Source organism: Bradysia coprophila (assembly GCF_014529535.1).
Source record: "Bradysia coprophila strain Holo2 chromosome IV unlocalized genomic scaffold, BU_Bcop_v1 contig_5, whole genome shotgun sequence".
Classification (NCBI taxonomy): Eukaryota; Metazoa; Arthropoda; class Insecta; order Diptera; family Sciaridae; genus Bradysia; species Bradysia coprophila.
In genome coordinates this window covers 3,202,033-3,224,596 of record NW_023503374.1, presented here as the reverse complement: position 1 = coordinate 3,224,596, position 22,564 = coordinate 3,202,033, and the positions used below count along the sequence as shown (strand labels likewise).

Sequence of the window (22,564 nt, the reverse complement as noted above, 5' to 3'; positions counted from 1 at the left end):
GTTGAAACGAATGTTGAGCGTTTGAAAAGTGATGCGAAACTGATCAAGGACTTTCTCGACGAGAACAGGTTGTCCCTTAATGTAAAAAAGACTAAGTGTATGCACTTCCGACGCGCTGAACGCTTACTTGCAGATTCGGTGACCCTGCAAGACCAGGTTATTGAGAGAGTGAGTGTGTTTAAGTACCTGGGTGTCTTGCTGGACGACAAGTTGACTTGGAATTCCCAAGTTACGGAAATGTGTCGCAGGCTGTCGTCTGTCTGTGGTGTTTTGTGTAAGCTCAAAAGGCTGCTACCGAGGGCAGTGCTCATGAAGGTTTATTTTGCCCTTGCGCACCCTATAATTTGTTACCTGCCGGGAGCGTGGGGCACTGCGTGTAAGAAGTCTATCGAACAGCTACAAGTTCTGCAGAAGCGTTGTCTGAAGCATGTGAATAGACTTCCCTTGCGTCATCCGACTGTCGACCTGTTTCGGAGATACTGTCCGCGAGTTCTTAATGTAGACAGTATTGTTAAGTATAGCGTTTGCAGCTTTGTGTATAAGGCCATCGGTAAACAGTCCTTCTGTAACATACCCTTCCAAGGGGCCTCACATTGCTACAATACGAGAGGAAAGCACCTGCTCAGAGCATCGGCTACTAGGACGAAGAGCGGTGAAAGGGCGATTTCTGCTCTAGGGTGTAGACTGTACAATTCCTTACCGAATGAGGTTAAGTTTGCTCAGCCGAATTGCTTTCAAGCTCGCCTGAAGGGTTGGCTTCTAGAGAATCAATACTGATATTTCTGTGACATTTGACTGGGATAGTGTCGATGAGTTGATGGATCATCGGGGTTTTTTTCTTTGGATGCTGGATTTTTGGTGCGTGAAGGATGCCTCTGCCTCCTGCTCCCCCACGGCAATGCCTCCTAGGCTTACTCCAGCTTGTCTTCCCATTCCTTTCTGATTTATTATCGTATTAAATTTTTCATTTAATTCTATATTTTTGATTTCCATGCTTTATTTCAAATAAATTTTTCCATCCTTATTTTTAGGCCAGCTATTGTAAATTGCAGGTCAAGTTTCATGCTATATTTCAAGGACAATATTTTTTTTTATATAATTTTAATTGGTTACTCCTTTAAAGTGTCTCACAGTGGAGAACCGCAATGCGATTTGTTATACTAATTTCATGATGTAGAAATGTTTGAATAAACTAAACTAGCCATGGGGACTGACCACTGACATGTACTGCACTGGAGATGAAGACGATTTTGGATTTTTTTAAAGAGAAATGAATTAATCGAAGAGTTGATAGAGAAATATGCAATGACAAGTACCCCAAGGCTAGTGATAATTAACTGGTCTTCGGAACTCTCGCTCCAATCCTAACAGTCCATCCACTCGTCCTTTTCCAATTCGAGCAACTTCTTGAAAACGTTGTCTGACTCATTTTTCTGCAAATTGGTCGAGTTGTTTAACTTCGTCGAATTTTTCCTGTCGCAAATTTTGTCTTCAGCTTTCAGCTTACAAAATCAGGTTTCCGATCAAAATTCGTTACAACAGGTTCAGGTGAAAGCAGGGTAAAAATTGTTGGCATTCCCATTTGTCTCGACTCGGTAAACAGATTCCTACTTCCAATTTTTCCAAAACCCAGCGTTCCATTTCATGAACTCATCTTTATTGAGAATGTTTCACTCAAAATTGTGTGTTTCTAAGTATAAGTATAACTTAATGTAATTTCAACATTTTGGTGCCTTTCTCATTTGTACATCGATACGTCGCGACTGACATACATGCACATATATGCATCGCAAAGTAGTCGCTTAGCAAACGGCGGTAAAAGTTTATCCTTTGGCGTTGAGTCATGCAATTTTCGAGCACCTTCTTCCGACAGCCACTCCGGTAAAGCGGGCACAGAGACCATCGATGGAATGTTGTAACCATTTTGGCCGCCTGAAATTCGGAATCGGATGTTTCAAATACCGAACGAAAATTCCATTCAAAAATGAAATCTTACCTCGACGGTCCGACATAGAATCGAAAAATAGCCACGGCGCATCCGGTAGTTCGCCGGCCTTGACGAATGAAACGTAATGTGATGTTTCGATGCAAACGACGGCAAACAGATCCATATGTATCCTGGGCACCGTTTGGTGGTCACGTAGTGTTGGAAAGTCGGACTGGATGTCGATCTTTTCGTGGTTTTGTTTTTGATGGCAATGCACTTTGGGGAAGCAATCGCCGCAATAGTCTTCATTGCAATCAAGGCATTTTACAGTGGCTACAACATGGCAAATTCGAAGGAAATTAATTCAAATTCAGGTGGCGCCCTCTTCTCGAAACACTTACCGAGACGTCCGTCAGCGTTACATGCAGGTGGTTCTATAAGGAAACACTCGGTTAAATCGAATATATTTGGCAACAGAAATCGTTAAAAACTTACGACCCTCCACAACGTCGGTGATGTCCAGCACCTGTGACGGTACAATGCGCGGATACATTTTGTAGTTCTTTCCGAACCGGGGCATTTGTATAATCAGACACGGCGGAACTTCGCGTAATTTTATGTTTGACGTTTTGAAACTCTGTTCGAAGAGCTGCTGAACATTCGGCAATTTTAAATCCTCGTTTTTCTCCACGAACAGCTGGTAGTAGAAAGCGTCCTGTCCGGAATTGAACTGTGGACAGAAGTAACACGAAAAAACTAATTCAGACATTCAGACCCGACCAACGGAAAACTGATCGTTACCTTCAAGTATGGGTCGGCTTTCAGTGTCTGTGCAATCAAGATATTCATAAATTCCTCCGGGTCCTTTTCTTCATTAGTCAATCCTGTCATTGTGCTGATCTCTTCCAATAACTCACGTAGTTTCAACACTCTGTCGGCACGAACGAAATGGTGTTTTCGAAGCGGATGCACGATCTCGTCTCGAAGGATAGCCCGAACTTTATCGTAGTGCTTGATGTCCTGACAAATCGGTTACAAAATTGAATTCTTTGACAAATGTCGCGAACCACCACAGCTCAGATTTACCTTCGGTTCAGCGCTGCGATACAGAAGAGAGTCAAAGCATTGCGCAAATGTGAACATTGAGAACAAAGTGGCATCCAAATAGCACGAATTGTTATGTCCCTGTATGCCCTTACTTTCGCCAATGATGTCCTCCAATTCTTGTAGATTCTTCAAGCCTAAAAAGCAAGATTTAATCGTCAAAATGAATTGTGACCACAACATCCGTACTCACTTAGTGGCGGAACATTTTCCCTGACAATGGGTGATTCTGGGTGACCGAACACTTTATTCTCAGCAACCAGATCGTCCGCAAATCGGTTGTCCTTGTGACAGCAATCGGCTTCGATGAACAGGGCTTTGCCATTCTGGCATTGGAAGAAACGATGACCGGAAAATGTGCCATTGGTTAAATTCAACGGAGCGTACGATATAAATTCTTCTATTTCCACTCCAACCATTATAGTCGATCCCATTTTGAATATTGCACGGATCACTCCGTTCAACGGCTGACATGTGCCCGTTTCGACCTGTTATTATTGTAAAAGGAATTGAAAAGTGCGCACGCGAAAAGTTACGAATCTGAACTTTTACTTTCAGGTTTTAACCGAAACGTGACCGAAAATCAAAAAAAATCCCAAACCCGTTCTCCACCGTGAAAATGTCAGGTTCCTGGTCAAATCTGACAGTAAAAGTTCAGACTCGAGTCATATTCGGGTCGAACCAATTCTGGTTCGGGTTGAGCCCAAAATCGAAAAAATTTCAGGTTCAAGTCAAGTTCGGGTCGAATCTGAAACCTTAGTTCAGGTTCAGGTCGTTCCGGTCAGACTCTTCAAATAACAAAGAAAATGATAACTTAACAGCCCGAGGACAACATCGAATAATTCTTATGAAAATTTGAAACATTGACTTACCGTTACCATTGCGTCTATTCCAAGCGTTGACCCAGGAATTTTACTGAACTCTTCAAAACATTCTCCAGCATCAATTGCAACATCGTTGTAACAGACAGACTGCCGTGGCTCTGTAAAAATCATAGGACTGCTGTTAGCGTTACATGGATAACATAAAAGTTGCGTAAGTAGCCGAGTCTTTATATCGATTGGAGCAGGCAAGAGAACCTGTTTCAATTCCACAAATCCAGGCAACACATTAAATCACATTTGCAACAAAATCAAAGGCAATCACCATCATCACAGACATATTGCGTTGCATCACTTTGATCAGCACTCCAATCAAAATGTTCGAAAACAGTTAGTGGTATGTACGCATCAATATCGTAACCATATCCATAATCCATGTCGCTGAGAATGTTCCGCGTCCGTTTTCCAAATAAAATATTAGATTTATCGAAAGCACAAACATCAACTAATTGATTAATGGTTCAACAAAATGTACAACTCCAGCCGCCCGAGAAGTAGTAGTTTATGCGTTTCCGTCATATATTTTCACCGAGATGTCTAGTGAAAATAATGGAAAATCATTTTCTGCCAGGAGAGGGGGGTTATTTTTAGATGTCGTTGAACGCAACGTGCTATATTTAACATTCGCTTCATCATATCGTAATGACTTTACTGAAACGCTGTTTTGATGGCGGCATATTCATTAGGTTGCATTTGCACTGAAAATCTGTTCTTTGATATGACTAACAGACAAATGAATAGAGAGATTGCGATATTCATATATAAGTCTGAGAAATTGACGTACGACACTGGAAAATTGTATTCAATTTAATTATCTATAAAGTTTAATGGTTGTTGTTGGTTTGTTTGTCTCGCTATAGACGAAAAGTCCGAGAGACTTGAAACCAGCTGTACAGCCTTGATTGAAACTTGGCATACCCAAAGTGTATATAAACAGGTTAACAGGTGAATTTAGCTCCGTTATGTTGAATGCAAATCTGTCCAAGGGAAAGAATCAAAACTAAGCAGAGAAACATTAGACCTGATCGCAAGCAGAGCAGAGTTGGTAAAAAACGGAGGACGAGATTCGGTGGAATACCGGAACTTGTCTAAAAGTATCAACAAAGCAAGGAGATCAGATGAAAGAAAATATAATGTCCAATTGGCTCAAAACATAATTGAAGCTAACTGCAATATGAAAGTCCTACGGAGAAAAATGACAAATGCCAAAAAAGAAATCTTCAAATTACGAGACAAAACAGGAACGATCCAAACGGATCGAAATGCGATATTAAATATTGCAACAGAATTTTATGAGAATTTGTTTTCTTCAGCAAGACAGAGTCCAACGGAAGAAACCGAAGATAGACCAATAATAAGAAACGTGGGATCGGAGGATATGCCCGACATAACTGTTGATGAAGTCAAGGCCGCAGTGGCCGAGATGAAAAACAAAAAGTCTCCCGGAGAAGATGGTGTTCAAGTGGAAGCCATTAAACTAGGTGGAGACTCCTTATTAAAGGCAATCACGGCTTTGTTTAATCAATGTCTCCAATGGGAAGAAGTACCAGAAGCCTTGGAAAATGCGTTAATTACATTGCTGCATAAAAAAGGAGACAGAACAAAGCTGGAAAATTACCGACCCATAAGCCTATTGTCAACACTCTACAAGTTGTTTATGAAAATCATTACGAAGAGGAACACTAACAAGTTCGACTTCTACCAACCTGTTGAACAAGCTGCTTTCAGATCTAGTTTCAGCACAAACGACCATTTGCAGGTGATGTGAACGCTTATACCAGCGTTACAATAGTACCACTCTTTTAGTTCCACTTTTTTCGTAAAAGGAAAAAGTGGAACTATCTTCACGCCGCATATATGCAGCGTTACAATAGTTTCACTTTTTTAGTTCCACTTTCCTTATGCAAGTATGCATATATGCATATATGCAGCGTTACAATAGTTCCACTTTTTTCCTTTTACGGAAAAAAGTGGAACTAAAAGAGTGGTACTAATTGTCGTGAATACAACATCGACATAGTCTTGCTATTCACATACTTCGAAAAAGCTTTCGATTCAGTGGAAACATGGTCGATATTGGACGCATTAGACGAATGTAGAGTAGACTCAAGGTACTCCAACACAATTCGATATGTGTACAAAAATGCTACTTCATGTATAAAACTTCATAAGAGCACGGAGAAATTCAGAATTGGCCGAGGTGTAAGGCAGGGTGACACCATTTCACCGAAATTATTCACGGCGATTCTGCAGAGTATTTTTAGGAAGTTAAACTGGAGTAAAATGGGAATAAAGATAAATGGAGAGTACCTGAGCAATCTCCGCTTCACTGATGACATTGTACCGATAGCAGCAAATCTAGGTCAGGCTCAGCTTATGCTACAACAGTTAAGTAAAGAGGCAAGAAAAGTTGGCCTCAAGATGAACTTATCGAAAACAAAAGTCATGACCAACATCGGGGACGATAGAGAAATCAAAATTGGTGACACTGTCATTGAACGAGTCGACAGCTACGTATATCTAGGACATAAACTGAAGTTAGGTCTGGACAACCAGACTGCAGAAATAAGACGTCGGATTGGTCTTGCATGGGCAGCGTTCGGAAAACTCAGACTAATTTTCAAAAGCAAAATGAATAATAGTCTGAAACGCAAAGTTTTCGACACTTGTGTCCTTCCAGTGCTCACTTATGGAGCGGAAACGTTAACTTTAACGAAAGCATCCGAAGATAAATTGAGAGTGACACAAAGAGCCATGGAACGGAGTATGCTTGGAATAACACTCAGAGACAGAATGACGAATCAATGGAACGACCAGGGTCGTTGATGTCATGGAAAGAATAGCATCTCTGAAATGGAGCTGGGCGGGACATATTGCAAGAAGGACAGACGAACGTTGGACCAAAAAGATCATGAACTGGCGACCATATAAAAGACGAGCTATAGGTAGACCACCAGAGAGATGGACAAACGGAATTAAGAACATTGCAGGTACAAACTGGCAGCAAATGGCAATGGATCGTACGAAATGGAAAGAAGTTGGAGAGGCCTACATCCAGCAGTGGATAGAAACAGGCTGAAAAAGAAGAAGAAGAAACATAAGTTGCAATCTCTCTATTAGACAGTTTTCGCAAATGACATCTAGTTTATAAGTCAACTTATAAGTTGCAAATTATGAGTAACATTCCACAACTTCTTGTATGAAGATGCGACTTATAATTTCCACTTATAAACTATACGTCATTTGCGCAAACTGTCTATTGTCTTCTATATGCTGATTTCGAAAAGGTACGCTTGAAGCATAAAAAAATATTTTTTGATCAAATCTTTTCAGTGCACGGAATTATTCGAGTAGAGAAACAGAGGCCAAAATTTATACTTTAAAGGTACATTCACCGTGTCATAGGTATGTTTAGTATCACTGCTATGCTGAAGCTGAGTCCAGTAGCTATCAGGGAACCAAGTCTTTTGATGTTTTTGTTGCATTTCGGATGCAGAAGAACCACTAGAAGTTCACCGAACTTCAACTGCTCATATCTCAGGGTCGATGAATAATTCGTGTGGAAATGGATAGTTTGGAGGAAATATGCGATTCCATCACGCGGCCTACGTAGGAAATAGGATGAAATTTGGACTACTCGTTCCGGAAATATGATGAAATGAGGTGTTGAAGTTAGGTGTTGGAAATTGGGAAGGACAATGATCTAAAATCAACGATTTTCGTTGGTTTCAAAACATATCTAAATTTGTACCCATTTTAACAAGCGGCAGCTCGTTGGAAAGCTCTCGATTAGTTCTGGGAAATAAGATTGAATTTGAGCATTTTGTTTTCGCTGAGCAAATTTCATCGATTCTTTTGAATTTCGACTGACCGAGTGCCTAGTGATGCCTAGTTAGGCCTTGGTGCTTATGCCACAAAACCAGTCTCAGATATTTTTGATCTTTCATACCTGGCTGGTGGTAAGCTGCCAATGGCGAAAAAATGGGGTTTCGTAGTTCGGATTTCATTTCCGTAAACTGGCGAGAACACGGGTTCGTTGGAAAGTTGAGGTCGAGTACTCCCGGGGCAAATAGTACCTTCAAAAAATTTGACGATAAACGGCCGAAAATATGACCTTCAGAAAATTTCTCAGAATCGATGGAACCTCGATGCTGCACATTCTATATGATGACATACAAGCATCACTTACACCCTTTCACGTTCAAATCCTTTGCAGATTCACTTCAAATTGGAGGTATTGGAATAAATTACAGAAATATTAAAACAATGGTCGTAAGGGCACATTTCCCGCAGCTCCCTTAGGAGTACCTAGGTCCCTGTTGCAAATTAAAATCGTTTAGTGCAACGACTTCTTTGTTGCGTACACAAAATAGAATACAGAAAGTTGAACAGGCTCACCCCGCATTACACCTCATAAAGACCGACGCGTACTTGTTATATCGAATTTACTGATCGTATACCGGGCCTGTTACGTAGAATGTGATTCGGATGATGTGAACAATGTTGGTAAAAACGCTTAGGTAGCACCAGAGCTTAACTTCGAGATTTATTATCTTGGAACTTTTCGAAGCTCATCTAAATCCATGGCGTTCGAAAGCAAAAACTAAACAAAATGTAAAACATGAAAACTACTCACGTTTACGCAACGAATAGTGAGACGCACTACTCTGAGAAGAAGTGTCTTTGTTTGCATTTCTGGAATCCTGATTAAGATGATCCAAAGGATTCGACGACTTGCTTCTCGAACTTGACCGTACTTGTTTGGCGTAACTACTACTGCTGCTGCTACTTGCCGCCTCTTCACTTTTCCCATTCAACATTTCGAATTGCGGTCCAGCGCATTCCGGCCACTTAGTTGTCAGCAGAACGGCCGATCGATCTTCATACCGGGTGTTTTGGACAATTTGCACGTCGGCATTGTCCGTATCCGATTGGGCATCGATCACATAAATATCTTTGCCATTCACATTGAATGGCTTCTCCGGTTTGACGGTGTTTTTGTTGTTCAGCGTGTCGAATACGACGTTCGACGAATTTCTTTTGACGATCGCTTGCGACTTTGTTACTTTTTCGTTGAGTTCAGAGTGTCGATTCATTCTCATGCCACTTTCATAATCTAAAATGATGATTCGTTTGAGTTGAGAGCTGACGCCAAATTTAGTCTAGACAGGTGACTCACACTTTCCGCGGTACAAATGAAACAATTCTACGTCAGGACATGTTTTGGCATCGTCTCTCAAGATGTAATCAGCTGATAAAATGACAGACTGACTCTTATCTATGTCGAGGGTATCGAGTGCTGCGATAAATTTGTTCGTATTGGGAATATAGGTCCAGTCCCGTTTCTGAAATAAATACAATTCAGTTAGCTGACGTACATAGTGGTTCGCAGGATGACATGTAATCGAAAATGAAACAAAATTGTGCAATCAGAACGAACACTTCAAAGACCAGTTATGCGAATGTTGAATTTAACGAAAATTGGTACCCAGTACCCACCATTGACTTTCCTTCATTACAAGATATAGGAACATGACAGTGTCGATTCTATGCCTTACCGAATGAACAACGAACATAAAAATTGAATAGTCACACAATACAAGGACAACACTCTCAAACACCGTGACACTCAAAAGACGACGCTCTCAGACATTGTAAGAAAAACCAATTACCATCAAAGTAACAACGAAATGGTAGCCAGGCCCCACATCGCTCAAACATCCGATGTGCTTTACAAATCCGCGTCGAAACGATCCATCATTCATTGCGAAAGATGCGTAAGGAATTTGGACGGGACTGTTCAGTTCCAGTTCAAATACAAACTTTTGTTGCTCGTCTGATTGGCAAAACTTTATCCTCGCTGCGGAATCCTTTACAGCTATAGCGAATTTGTAGACGTCCGGCGTGAGAAATAACAGTCCATCGATATTCGAACGGCTGTATGTGTGTGGTGTTTTGAAGAATTTTCTTTCGAAATCTGTTACTACGACAAATTTCAGGGAACCAGAGTCTTCGGCATCTTGGATTTTGAGTATTGTTGCTGTCGGAATTTTTTTCTTCCCTGCGTGGCTTTCTGCCGTTACCTCCGTTAATGTGATCGCATAGCGATTGTCGTTTGAGACATTCATTGTGAATTTGAAATGGGGATTGTTACACAACGGAAATATCTGAAATGAGTTTGAAAAATTGATGTTTGCACGCTGGAGCTGAAAATTACCGAATTTGACCGTTTGACGTTAACGTGATACCAGCCTACAACAATTAATTTTTAGTTTTACGGTTTCGAGGTAGTCTGAAATTCAGGTTTAACCCTTTTTGGAAATCTTTTATTTTCTGTTTGAATTGCTATTTTTATGTACAGTCAGAGGCAATGAAATTCTATCATGAATTTGCTTCAGCTGTTTTTCAGCTGATACACACAATCAATCCAAACTGTTCATGTATATTTTTCGTGCGTGCGTGTAGCAGCTTCAACCATATGAACAGTTTTGATTGTATATGTGGATCAGCTGAAAAACAGCTGAAGCAAATTCATGCTAAGATTCTACTGCCTCTGGCTGTATTTGATACAGATTCCGAAATTTTGATTAAAAGACCAGGGCTTTTCGCTTATAGTCGTCGTTGACAACACATAAAAAGCTTAGTACAAAAGAGATACAAAATTTTGAGAGAGTAAACGTACGAAACTCTCTCACAAACTCGGTTTTTATGCATTGAAAGGCAGAAATAGTGATCAGCCATTTTGAAAGTATAATCTGCCACATAGCGTCAAATAAGTCTACGTACCAAACAACATCCAAATACTTTAGGAGTAAATTCTTAAGAGTTGACGTGTTAATACAACTAATTCGACGAAAACTCCAAATTAAGGGAAGAAAGTCTTCTTTGCGTGAAAAATGCTGACGTAACGGCACGACAAGTAGGGTTGGTATTCTGAACAATTGTGAGTAGTGCTGGGTCTAAGTCTTTGCTGGAAAATGTTTCTTGAGCCTTGAGCTATTTACGGTGAACTGTTGTACCGTTTGCTTATGCGACTTTCACCTTACGCTTGTTATCTTCTGTTAGCTAGTGACATTTCAAGTAACATGGATCTTGAGGACATTTTCACCACTTGTCAGCAAATTTTCTTTAGCTGAAAATGACGATGTTGTAGTTTTCAGGGTACGTCGTCATATGCCCTCCTAAAGTTATATCGATTAATAGTTATGTATATCAAGGATGCCCTATAACGCATCAAAAAACTTAGTGCAAAGGCGATGCACGATTTTGAGAGACAATTTCATATGTTTACTCTCTCAAAATCTTGCATCTCTTTTGTACTAGGCTTTTTGTGCCCCGCAGGGTAGAAGAGTAAAGTGATTTTCTTGGAGAGTATAGTGTTTTCATGCAACCTAGCCCAGTAAAAACTCTCTCCGAGTTACGTATTTATAAAACTTTTCATGCCGAGGGTTGCAAAAGATGATTTTCTTTCATTTGCGGGGTTAAATCTAACAGATCTAGCATGACATGAAAAATGTAGTTATTTTCTATTGATTTACTCGGAATCTAAGATAGTTACGACAGATTTTCGGCAATTTTGCGAGCTGTAGCTGAGAGCAACTAACAAAAATGGCTAGGACCAGGACCTACCAAACGCAAGAGAGACGTAAGTATACTCGAAAAAATCTCAAAACTCTTCATTTTCGGAATCCCGATGTTTGTATTATTGCCAAAAGCACACTATCTATTTTGCGTTGTTGAGAACCTACGTGCATTGCTACAAATCAGATAACCATAGTTAGCATCTCAGAAATTGTTTATGCGCCTCACATTATCGGCAACGACGAAAATCAGGGACTATGACTATGACTCTATTTAATATAAATGAAGTAAAAGGTTTCCAAGTAAGTAGAAAGTAGTTGAGTCAACAATATGAACATATTTCTATGCTGTGTTATGATACTCGTAAAAAGTCCCGAATCAATTTGCAGTGTCCGTCAAGGACTATTTACGTTATGCAGTGATTACAGAAATCATATAGTCACTTAACCTAAAAAGCGAATGATTTTGTAAAAAAAAGAAACAAAACAAAAAAAGCACAATTAAGAATAAAAAAGGCGATGAGGTAAAACAATAAATTGAACGTTAATATCTTGAAGCAAATCGCATGAAAATCAATAAAAATTAAACTCGACTGTGACGTTGAAACACTTACGATATTTCTTTCAGTATTTTTGTTGTAGTTAATGCACTTGGAATGTGTAGTTTTAATTGGAATGTAAATAATTCTAATTTGTTTCTCTTTTGTTGTTATCACTTTTCTGGTTTGTCACCTTTGTCACAAAAAAATAATGAAAAACCGATGAAACCTGTTAATGCATTGCCCGATTTGTACATAGGAAGTATGTTCACTATTCGTTCTTTTTGGCTCGAAAATTTCAAAGTTTTGAAGAGATGAGTTAGTCAGGTTCGAATCAAAACACACTCATTACAGATCGTGTTCAATGTCAACTTAATAAAATAGTTATTTGTGTATCTGTTTTGGACGATTGTTTTTAGGCAATTTCGCTTGTTGTAGCCCGAACGAAGTGAGGGCTACATGCGAAAGTGCCTAAAATCAATCGTCCAAAACAGATACTCAAAAAATTTTTCATGTAAGGGGTCGAAAACCTGAGAAAAATATCGAAACTCCCTCATTTTCGGCCCCGACACATGAAAATAATTTTTTTATGCCAAATACTGCGAAAGTTTGTATTTTCGGTCCTCAAATGGTGACCGAAAGTAAAAAATTCAGGCCTTGGGCCGAAAGTAAATGTCACTGTCATCATTTTACTTTCGCCCCGTGGGCTTGCGTATTTGCGGGCTGAAAGTAAATGTCACTGTCATCATTTTACTTTCGGTCCTCATATGTCACGAAAGCACATGTTCACTTGATTGAAAGTACGCATTGAGTGTAGTGTTGTGTTGACGATAACCAAATATTTTATTAGCAAGTGAATGTGTGTTTATTGTAGTTTTATCTGTTAAATCATTTTTATTTTTATACCAAGGGGCTGCCGCCCCCTGGACCCCCGCGCTTTTAGGCATTTTACAGTTTTTGTAGCAAATTTTGTTGATAACTCAACAGTTTCATTAAATTTATGTTTGGTTTCGGACCGAAAATACAAATCTTCCGCAGTATTTGGCATAAAAAATAGTATGCATCACTCGGGGCAAAAGTAAAAAAATTCAAATCGTGTGATTGCCGCCCTTGCCTGCGGCGCGGGCTGCAAACTTCAAACGTTTGAATTTTTTTACTTTCGCCCCTTGTTATGCAAAATACTATTTTTCTTCAAGTTTTCTTTTCATACAATCTGTAATGAGTGCGTTAACGAAACATGTCCAAATTGTCAGAATTTGTGTTTCAGCCGCCTTTCGTAAGTGTTATGATGAAAGAGAAAGAGATATTTTGACAATTACCCCAAGGCAAGTTATAATAAACTGGTCTTCGGTCCTCTCGCTCTCATTGTACCACGTTGAAAGAGAAGTAATTTTTTTTTTTTTTAAGCGAAAAAAAGGCTGCAATGCGCAACCAGTAAATACTTTGACAAGTTCACCAAGGCAAGTTATAATAAACTGATCTTCGGTCCTCTCGCTCTCAACGTACCACGTTGAAAGAGAAGTAAATACTTTGACAAGTACTCCAAGGCAAGTTATAATAACTAGTCTTCGGTTTTCTCGCTCTGATCATAACAGTCTATGTTCTTTCAGAACCTTAACGCAATCCCGTACGAGATCGTTTCAAACAAGGCTGTAAGCTTTGGAGAGGTCACACAGATACAGATACGCGGTTGACACACCACAATTGGCGATAAAATGACCTGTGATAATTCTCTTCGCCGTGATGATGTGGTGGAATTTTTTATTTGTAAAATCATTAGAAGAAGTTGTGATCTGCGCGTGGGGAGTGTTGGTTTACAGCCTTCGTTTCAAAAGTCTTCTGTTTTCTGCCTGCATCTTCTACAACTAATCTCTTGCAATGTTCATTTTGACATTCCAAGGTTATTTGAGCTGCCAAACCGTCATCCATAGAGCCATAATCAAAAAATGATTGTTGACAAATTGTTCGCAAAAACGGAGGCTATGCATTATGGGCCTATGGATGGTCTCGTTCGTTTTCGGCTTGTCAAAAATCGTTTTTACCGTACGATGGAGTAAAGCTATACTCAAAATACCTTACAACAGTTAGTTCAGTAGGTGCCAGCACTATTTAACATGCCCATTATTTTTCATGGAAGGGGCCGAAAGCCCGAGATTTCTGAAAAAAAAACCGACAAATGAAACTCTAATTGACCCTGTACTTCGTACGGGTCTAAAAATAAAATTGCTAACAGGCTCTGACATCATGTGTGTGAATGATGTGAATGTGTTTGTGCCGTGTGTGCCAAAACGGAAAAATGGTAAACAGCTGATTGTCAAAGTAATAAACAAAAATCATGATCGAAATTAGTGGAATTGAAACCTTTTGTGAGTGTAAAGCACATTCAAGCCCAGTGCAAATTGACAAAATAAATTGCAATGACCTTACGTACGACGTGTTCCACCAGAAGTACATGCATCAGAATGTTCCACTTGTCATCGAATCCGTTCCACAGAAATGGAAATCCATGCAAACATGGATCAAATCAGATGGAATCGACTTTGACCATTTAAGGGAAACCCTACCAAACCATAAAGTGCCGATAGCCGATTGTAGTAAGCAACATTTAAATTCACACGAAAAATTCGAAATGAATCTTCACGACTTCTTGGACTATTGGTCGACTGGTGAGTGATATTCCCATCGTGTGTGCATATTGTAAAAAACAAATTTTGTTAAAAAGCAGAACCTAATTGCGACAACAAATTGTGGTATCTGAAAGACTGGCATCTGAGGAAAGGGCAACCTTCCTATGACTTCTACAACATACCCCAATACTTCGCATCAGATTGGCTCAACGAATACCTCCACGGCAGCGAACAGGACGATTATAAGTTTGTTTATATGGGACCGAAAGGGACATGGTAGACAACGCAGTTGCGTTATCCGCACTTCTTTAAAAATTAATTTTTGTTTCTCTCTCTCTCTCTCTTCCTCTCAAAAAGGACACCGTTTCATGTGGATGTGTTTCAGTCATTCAGCTGGTCAACGAACATCTTCGGAATCAAAAAATGGATTTTGGTGCATCCGAATGAAGAACGAAAGCTGCTGGACAATTTGAACAACCTTCCGTTTGCCATAACCGAGGAAATGTTGCAGAAAACCGGCTGTGCGTACATTTGTTTGCTGCAAAAAGCCGGCGACACGATATTCGTTCCATCCGGCTGGTATCATCAAGTCCACAACATCGAAGACACCATTTCGATCAATCACAATTTCTTTAACGGATGCAATGTGTTGCATGTGTGGTCAGCGTTGCAAGAAAATTACCAGAAAGTAGTGATAGAAATCAGTGATTGCCGTGACATGGACAACTTTGAAGGCCACTGTCAAATCATGTTGAAAGCGTTGCATGGCATGAATTTCGAAGACTTTTTCGATCTGCTGAAAGTCATTGTCGATAATCGAATTCAGCGGCATAGGAGAACAGGAGATCAGTTGCCGATAAATGAATTTGCGATCGGTGAAAACCTATGCCTTTTCGACCTAAAGTCGTGTCTCTCCGTGTTGGATAAAGTGGAACGCAGCCACAAAGAGCTAAATTTCGGTGTTGAAATATGGGATGCGTGTAATCAACTTAGCTCAGCAATAAATGAAGAGTTAAAGAACTACATCGACTAAATTTTGTTGAAAGAACAGACCACTTGGCGCCGATGATTTTTTTCCCCATAAAAAGGACGTCATTTTGCGCCGAGCCAATGACCAAAATTTGATCGGTAAGTAACTGTAGGCCTTGTACAAGTTTCTTCTTTTGCATCCTACGTCAATTATGTTCAGAATGTTCAACGAGGGGAAAAAAGTTGGAAATTACATTTCAATGGTATTGTTTGCGGTCAGAGCGAAGCTAGGCCGACAAGTAACCCGAGAAGTGGTTATTGGTTTACCAAGGAGAGAAAATAGGAAATTCGAACAATTGGGAAAAATTGGGAATTTCCTATTTCTTCCCAAGGTGAAGGAGAAACAAGAGATGAAACAACAAAACGCCATCTTCTCACCCCATTTGAGTGGAGAAAATAAGGTTATTTACGTCGCACGAATGAAAATGCAATTTCCAATTTTTTCCCGAGGTAAACACCACATTTTTCACAACAAAGGTTTCCGAAGTTTCAGCGGAGGGGAGTTGTGACAAATATTTTTGAACTCACCATCAAAACCATATTTAGGTTCTCAAACGACGAGGTCAAGATCTCCACTATTCAACGTTGTTGTTTCACCAGCAAACAGAGGTTCTACGTTTCATTCATTGCCCTGCAAATCGACTCAACGTTCACTTTATTTTATCCCCAACAGTACAGAAATGCAGAAATTGCATTTGTCATACAACCATCACCATCGTACTGCGCAGCAAAATTTTATAACTTTGATTCCAAATTAAGTGCTCCCTCACTGCACAATTCCTTAATTTCATCCCTACTCACACCAATTTCTTCCAGTAAACTCTCAATGGTCTCCTTATTCGTTTCCTCCTTCAATACACCCGACTTTCCTGGTGTTCTGCTTAAAACTGGAGCTGGAGTTGGTATGACACTACCTACACTATCGACAAAGCTTTTCCTGCTACTGTTTTGTCGATGAAATTTTGCATCTTTCCATTCAACAACCGGAAACACGCACGCATCTATGTCTTCAAAAATGTCGGTCCATTCCTTTTGGGTTTTCGTTCTAAATATTTCTGTCACTTTGGCTTTAGCAGCATCGTTGTCGCCGAATTGACTGATGTCTTCCAATCCCAATCCATCAACGAACTGTTTAAAAAATTGTGGTTCTATGGCACCAACCGACATATATTTGTGGTCCTTCGTTTCGTATGTGTCGTAAAAGAAAGCACCACCATCCAACATATTGTCCCCGCGTACGTTGCCCCATATCGGCAGTTCACGTGATCTCATAAGCCACGAGGCTACGTAGGCAGCTCCCTCGGTCATCGAATGATCAACTACTTGACCTTTACCGGATCGACTCCGTTCCAATAACGCCACACAAATTCCGAATGCACAGAGTAGTCCACCGCCAGCGAAATCAGCCAATAGATTCACTGGAGGTTTCGGTTTCGATTCTTTTTCTCCGAGAAGGGATAAAACACCAGAAACTGCCAAGTAATTGATATCATGTCCTGCTCTTTCTGACAATGGACCGGTCTGGCCTAAAAAAGCGGTAAAAAATTCTCTCTTTTGAACAAGCTACTATAGACAGCAACCAGCAATATTTACCAAAACCGCTTAGCCGAGCATAGATCAACGCAGGATTATCTTTCAGTAAAACATCCGGACCGAGACCTAGTTGTTCAGTCAAGTATTATAACCGATTTGTAATTGCAGACCGAATGTGAACAAACCCAATTTTTCCATTACTCCAGGACGAAACGGTTCAATAATAACATCGGATTTCGTTACCAGTTTTCGCAGGATTGTCTGAGCTTTCGGACTTTTTAAATTGAGTGGAAGTGTTGTTTTTCCCTGTCCTAGACAGTCGAGTCTATTGTTCAATGTCTGCAAAAATAATTAGCATAAATTGCACTGCTATGGAATACTTCGAATCTAATAAACGGCAGAGACATCCATCGTAAGCCTCTTACTCTATCAATTTTCGTGACCGAAGCTCCAAAGTCGGATAGAATCATTCCGCAAAATGGTCCAGGTGCAAGGCCTGCCAGTTCAATAACCCTTACTCCTTTTAGTGCCATATTGCAGTTTGTAAATTCAATTTAATACTAAGTATACGATGAACATCCAAAAACCACTTAATCTTTGAACTGCTATGCGAAAAGTGTTTTGGCGTTTGAAAATCATTATCAACTCAACAAAATCCCACTAAGCGCTTGTTGGATCGTAGGATGTGATACATACACTTTTATGATCAGAGCGAGAGTTTCGAAGACCATTTAATTATAACTTGCCTTGGGGTACTTGTCATTGCAAATTAGAATTAATGTTTGACATATCCCAAAGGCAAGTTAAAATAACTGGTCTGAATTACATTTCCTTCTCTCTCATCATAACAGTACCAGGGCCTATTTTTTAGAAACATGTTTCTAAAAGTTTCTTAAGTTTCTGAAATGTTTTTCAAAGTTTCTAAAGTTTCTAAAATTGTTTCTAAAATTTCTCAAGAAAAAATTCGAGAAACTTTTCAGAAACTTCTGAAAAACTTTAGAAACTTTGAAAAACATTTGAGAAACCTAAGAAACTTTTAGAAACATGTTTCTAAAAAAAGCCCTACAGTACATTGAGTGTTATATATGGTTTCCACTAAAAAAAAGTACTTCGTGAGAGTAAAAATCAATTTTGTCGCTCACACATAGTACTTTCTTGGTAAGAGAAAATCAAGCATTAAAATAGAATGTCAAAAAGAGTGTTCACCAAAAGAGCTCAGTTAAATAGGTTTGTTCCAAGGCCATATGAATTGTCAAATTTCATCCATATAACCATAACCTCAATAATATCTCTGGTTTGTTCCTAGTTAACTGGACTTTTACATACGCACTTTGACGTATCACCCATCGAGACCAGTAAGTGAACTGGTAATTTTCCCCCCTTTTATACCATATAGAGCGAAGAAAAGAGAATTATTTAACTGGTCTCGATGATATGTCAAAATTTGTATGTAAAAGTCCAGTTAACTGGGAACTAACCAGTTTATTTAACTGATTTCGATGAAGACACACTCAATTTGACAACATACCTGTCGTGGACGATTTTTGGCTAAAATCAATCGTCCAAGTCTATTGTGCTCTCGCAATTTCTTTGTTCAAACTCAGTTTCACCTACACTTCCACGTCATAATGCTTAGTTTCCTCTTACCAAAAAAGCACTCCGTGTGAGAGACAAAATTGAATTTTTTCAATTTTTTCTTTGTTTATTTGACAGTTTGCTCTCACGATTCTATCACGTAAGGCTGTATACAGCCTTGCTCTCACGGAGTACTTTTTGTAGAGTGGGATGGACACTTAACAGTCTCTTACTGGCTCTCTTCGTTCCTCTTTTTGTTTGTCGGGATTTGTGACGTCGGTACTAGATTGTGTTGTCTTCATTTACCGCACACATAGCTGTCAATCAAACTGAGATACATATTTGTGTGTTTGTCCTTCTTATCGCTTTGTTGATACGGTTAAAATTGAATATTCTTAGTTTTTAATGGCTCCTATTCAACTACCAGATTCGGATTCAGAAGACGAACTACCTCCCGCTTGGGAAGAACGAGCGACAAGCAACGGTTACGTTTACTATGTCAAGTAAATGAACAGCGAACGCTTTCAAACCATTTTCTCGTTTCTCAAAGAGCTGACTCATTTTTCAGTCATCAAAACAAAACCACCCAATGGACCCATCCACGCACCGGAAAGTCCAAAAAAGTAGCCGGTGACTTACCATTCGGCTGGGAACGAGAAGTGTGAATCGCTGCCTGTCGGATAAATGTCATGACATCTAAAATTTGATTCCATTCCTAGACGGAGCCCGGTGGTCGCACAGTATTCATCGATACGAAAAACATTCAAAGAACGTATACCGATCCGAGACTCGCCTTCGCCGTGGAAGAGATACCAAGAAATATTAGCGAAGTTCGACAACGGTTCGATGCGGGCAGTACGGCTTTACAGGTCTTACACGGAAAAGACCTATCCGGCAAAACCGCACTGATAACTGGCTGCAACGTTGGTATAGGATTTGAAACAGCCAGATCGCTGGCACTTCATGGTTGTACGGTTATAATGGCTTGTCGCAATCAAAAGGCCACCGAAGAAGCGATAAAGAAAATTGCAACCGAAAAACCGGCTGCTGGGAAGAAATGTCGATTTATGAAATTGGACCTGGGCTCACTTCGGTCGGTACAACATTTTGTTGACGATATTCAGAAGGATGTCAGGTAAGCTGGTTAGTTATGACTATAATACAATTCACCAACGTTTCCCCGGACCATACTTACAGTCACATCGACATGCTCATTCTAAATGCGGCTGTTTTTGCACTGCCGTACTCCCTAAGTGAAGACAATATTGAAACAACATTCCAGGTGTGTCATTTGTCCCATTTCCATTTGGTAACTTCGCTGGAAAATCTTCTGGATCACACTTCACGGGTGGTCGTCGTGTCGTCAGAATCGCATAGGTTTGTGCTTCTGAGCAAATCATTTGTTTTTCGGTGAATAACCCGACCAACAATATTTTTTTTAGATTTTCCAATCTACCTGCAACACAGCTGAGCGAACAGCTGTTGATGCCGTCGCCACAAAAGTATTGGAGTATGATGGCCTACAATAACGCGAAACTTTGCAATGTTCTCTTTGCCAGGGAATTGGGAAGGGTGAGTTGATAATAAGACAATGGTAAAAGGGCGACATGGAATGTCAAGCTTCCATTTCTTGCGGTACTAATCGTTCGTTTCCGTCCCCGTCAGCGTTGGCAAAACAAAGGGATTTGTGTGTACTCTTTGCATCCCGGTAACATGGTTTCGTCGTCACTGTCACGGAATTGGTGGTTCTATCGATTGATCTTTGCTATTGTACGACCATTCACCAAGTCATTGGTAAGTCATTAGTTGTCGGCGAAATGGTCTAAGCAAGTGACCGAACCCAATTTTCCTTTAATTATTAGCAACAAGCTGCAAGCACAACCGTTTATTGTGCGACTGCCACGGAATTGACTGGCATCAGTGGACAGTACTACAACAATTGCTATTTCTGTACTCCGAGTGTGGCGTCACAGAATGAAGAAATGGCCAGCTCGCTGTTTGACATCAGTGAGAAATTGATTAAACAAATTTTAAATTGAAAGAAATTTTAATCTTTTCCTAATCACTGTCCCGTTGTCCAAAGCCTCGGACCTTATACTATCGTGTCATAACAATTACACTAAACAAATTGGCGAAAAATCAAAAGTCGCTAACTCTACCTTTCCGCTCCCAGTCACCATACCGTGTCGGTTCGGGTCCTCGCGGTCCACCAACTTCGCCCGTTTCCGGATTAGTGTTGTTGGGAAATGGTTTCAGCGGCTCTTTCTCTTGATACGGATGTGGTCCCTCAATTTCGTCCAGTTTACCGATCGGTGTTTTTTCTCGCAATTTTTTCTGAAACTCTTCCATGCGTGGACTCAACGGTTTGTCGGACGTTGGTTTGTCCGTCGAATGAGTACGTTGTAATGCTGTTGGTAGTCAGGGGAACAGGAAGTTAGTTTGCATAACAGAATTAGCAATCAAAAGCAGCAAGTTTAACGTAGCTATGTACGACGTACCTGTCCTTAAACTAATTTGGTTGAATCTCAAGTGCCACACAGTGCTATTTAGCCACTTAGAAGCGATCATTTTCAGTTCTGTTTTTGTTGACTAACTTTCATATGTTTTGGTGCTGACTGTCATAGGAAAGCGAAGTTTTCTTACAAAATTGCTCAATCAACGAACTGAACTTTGTGCACACATAGTCAGCCCGTTTCGTTTAACACGAGTGGCACAGAAATGGATAAGTAAACTTGGAGAGGTCAGCGAATCGCAATTTTATTGAGTTCGTTGGTGTCAGGAAGGCTGTGAGCTTTACAGAGGTCACGCAGATACCGGTAGACACGACGTTTCATCCTAAAAATTCAGCACGCCATACAAATTCGACTTTGGTGAATTTGCTTGCATGGCAAAAGCAAGGTAAATATACATACTGAAGATAACGCAAATCCGCAAGACCACACGGATCCAAAGTTTCGGGTGAATATAATCTTTATAATGTTGGACACAAGACAAATTCACTTTGTTAGGTTGCAACACATTGCAACACTCAATACTAAACAACGCAGTTCCAACAACATGATCATGTAAAATGTCACGGATGCAACATAACAAATGAAGATTCACCCGAACTAAAGTAACTAAAGATCAAATGTAATAGAGTTTCGTATAATTCTAGTACATTTTCTCATAAAATTGCAAATGTGAGTTCTATATTTTACCAACTTCACTGCTGTAACATTTCATGGACATTTTGCATACCGGCGTGAAGCTATGTATACAGAGAGATGGTCATATGACGACTGGGACGTTTCGACGGATAGATTGAATATGGCGAATGATTTTGAAATTGGTTGAGTGAAAATGTATTGAATTCTCTCTCAAAAACCCAACTGTCATTCGACATAGTCCCTCTATCCATCGAAACGACCCAGTCGTCATATTAACATCTCTTCTGTATGTAGATGAAAATAGACCGCAAAGAATGAAGTACTGAAAAAAATCTCTGCAGGCCAACCGAGGTTTCCTAACAGTATTTGTTCTAAAGCCCAAGGCTGTATACTTTGGGGAGGTCACGCAGACCGCCATTTTATTAGATATGCGGGAACACCCCACTTCTGATGACTTTACATATACAAAAAATTCACCACATCATCAAGACGACGAGAATCATCAGAGTAGGTGAATTTTTGTATGAAATCGGCCATTTTATCATCAACTTTGGTGTGTAACCCGCGTATCTGTATCTGCGTGACCTCCCCAAAGTATACAGCCTTGCTAAAGCCATACG

General features: G+C 40.0%; 5 protein-coding genes across 5 annotated transcripts; 2 read left to right on the top strand and 3 right to left on the bottom strand.

Annotated features, from left to right (window-relative positions):
• Positions 1 to 1,635: 1,635 nt before the first annotated feature.
• LOC119071550 (ubiquitin carboxyl-terminal hydrolase CYLD) lies at positions 1,636 to 12,219 on the bottom strand. Its single transcript, XM_037176471.1, has 12 exons — positions 12,107 to 12,219; positions 9,585 to 10,079; positions 9,092 to 9,257; positions 8,549 to 9,028; positions 3,904 to 4,013; positions 3,225 to 3,519; positions 3,014 to 3,168; positions 2,729 to 2,947; positions 2,423 to 2,657; positions 2,329 to 2,361; positions 1,997 to 2,260; positions 1,636 to 1,932 (listed from the first exon to the last, which is right to left on the bottom strand). The coding sequence occupies exons 2-12, from the start codon at positions 10,038 to 10,040 to the stop codon at positions 1,739 to 1,741; spliced, it is 2,607 nt and encodes an 868-aa protein (XP_037032366.1). The 5' UTR covers positions 10,041 to 10,079; positions 12,107 to 12,219; the 3' UTR covers positions 1,636 to 1,738.
• Positions 12,220 to 14,319: 2,100 nt separating this feature from the next.
• On the top strand, positions 14,320 to 15,691 carry LOC119072008 (2-oxoglutarate and iron-dependent oxygenase JMJD4 homolog). Its single transcript, XM_037177126.1, has 3 exons — positions 14,320 to 14,697; positions 14,757 to 14,934; positions 15,016 to 15,691. Exons 1-3 carry the CDS (start codon positions 14,367 to 14,369, stop codon positions 15,689 to 15,691), a joined length of 1,185 nt encoding a protein of 394 aa, XP_037033021.1. The 5' UTR covers positions 14,320 to 14,366.
• Positions 15,692 to 16,330: 639 nt separating this feature from the next.
• LOC119071573 (alpha-methylacyl-CoA racemase) lies at positions 16,331 to 17,900 on the bottom strand. The gene is made up of 4 exons (XM_037176512.1): positions 17,646 to 17,900; positions 17,406 to 17,559; positions 17,281 to 17,346; positions 16,331 to 17,213 (listed from the first exon to the last, which is right to left on the bottom strand). The coding sequence occupies exons 1-4, from the start codon at positions 17,751 to 17,753 to the stop codon at positions 16,423 to 16,425; spliced, it is 1,119 nt and encodes a 372-aa protein (XP_037032407.1). The 5' UTR covers positions 17,754 to 17,900; the 3' UTR covers positions 16,331 to 16,422.
• Positions 17,901 to 19,114: 1,214 nt separating this feature from the next.
• LOC119071568 (WW domain-containing oxidoreductase) lies at positions 19,115 to 20,840 on the top strand. Its single transcript, XM_037176505.1, has 7 exons — positions 19,115 to 19,298; positions 19,364 to 19,454; positions 19,515 to 19,930; positions 19,993 to 20,172; positions 20,238 to 20,367; positions 20,461 to 20,589; positions 20,658 to 20,840. The coding sequence occupies exons 1-7, from the start codon at positions 19,201 to 19,203 to the stop codon at positions 20,832 to 20,834; spliced, it is 1,221 nt and encodes a 406-aa protein (XP_037032400.1). The 5' UTR covers positions 19,115 to 19,200; the 3' UTR covers positions 20,835 to 20,840.
• Positions 20,824 to 21,454, bottom strand: LOC119071595 (succinate dehydrogenase assembly factor 4, mitochondrial-like). The gene is made up of 2 exons (XM_037176550.1): positions 21,294 to 21,454; positions 20,824 to 21,203 (listed from the first exon to the last, which is right to left on the bottom strand). The coding sequence occupies exons 1-2, from the start codon at positions 21,361 to 21,363 to the stop codon at positions 20,935 to 20,937; spliced, it is 339 nt and encodes a 112-aa protein (XP_037032445.1). The 5' UTR covers positions 21,364 to 21,454; the 3' UTR covers positions 20,824 to 20,934.
• Positions 21,455 to 22,564: the final 1,110 nt, after the last annotated feature.

What these genes read in the sequence shown, in the direction of transcription:
- LOC119071550 (XM_037176471.1), bottom strand. Translation starts at nt 10,040, where the DNA reads ATGAATGTCTCAAACGACAATCGCTATGCGATCACATTAACGGAGGTA. An exon ending in ATTTCGTTGTTACTTTGATG is followed by an intron (nt 9,258 to 9,584) that starts GTAATTGGTTTT and finishes TATTTATTTCAG; the next exon opens with AAACGGGACTGGACCTATAT. An exon ending in TCACTATTCGTTGCGTAAAC is followed by an intron (nt 4,014 to 8,548) that starts GTGAGTAGTTTT and finishes TGATTTTTACAG; the next exon opens with AGCCACGGCAGTCTGTCTGT.
- LOC119071568 (XM_037176505.1), top strand. Translation starts at nt 19,201, where the DNA reads ATGGCTCCTATTCAACTACCAGATTCGGATTCAGAAGACGAACTACCT. An exon ending in CATTCGGCTGGGAACGAGAA is followed by an intron (nt 19,455 to 19,514) that starts GTGTGAATCGCT and finishes TTCCATTCCTAG; the next exon opens with ACGGAGCCCGGTGGTCGCAC. An exon ending in GTGTCGTCAGAATCGCATAG is followed by an intron (nt 20,173 to 20,237) that starts GTTTGTGCTTCT and finishes TATTTTTTTTAG; the next exon opens with ATTTTCCAATCTACCTGCAA.
- LOC119072008 (XM_037177126.1), top strand. Translation starts at nt 14,367, where the DNA reads ATGATCGAAATTAGTGGAATTGAAACCTTTTGTGAGTGTAAAGCACAT. An exon ending in CTTGGACTATTGGTCGACTG is followed by an intron (nt 14,698 to 14,756) that starts GTGAGTGATATT and finishes GTTAAAAAGCAG; the next exon opens with AACCTAATTGCGACAACAAA. An exon ending in ATGGGACCGAAAGGGACATG is followed by an intron (nt 14,935 to 15,015) that starts GTAGACAACGCA and finishes CCTCTCAAAAAG; the next exon opens with GACACCGTTTCATGTGGATG.
- LOC119071595 (XM_037176550.1), bottom strand. Translation starts at nt 21,363, where the DNA reads ATGATCGCTTCTAAGTGGCTAAATAGCACTGTGTGGCACTTGAGATTC. An exon ending in CCAAATTAGTTTAAGGACAG is followed by an intron (nt 21,204 to 21,293) that starts GTACGTCGTACA and finishes GACTACCAACAG; the next exon opens with CATTACAACGTACTCATTCG.
- LOC119071573 (XM_037176512.1), bottom strand. Translation starts at nt 17,753, where the DNA reads ATGGCACTAAAAGGAGTAAGGGTTATTGAACTGGCAGGCCTTGCACCT. An exon ending in CGGTCACGAAAATTGATAGA is followed by an intron (nt 17,560 to 17,645) that starts GTAAGAGGCTTA and finishes TTATTTTTGCAG; the next exon opens with ACATTGAACAATAGACTCGA. An exon ending in TGCTCGGCTAAGCGGTTTTG is followed by an intron (nt 17,214 to 17,280) that starts GTAAATATTGCT and finishes CCGCTTTTTTAG; the next exon opens with GCCAGACCGGTCCATTGTCA.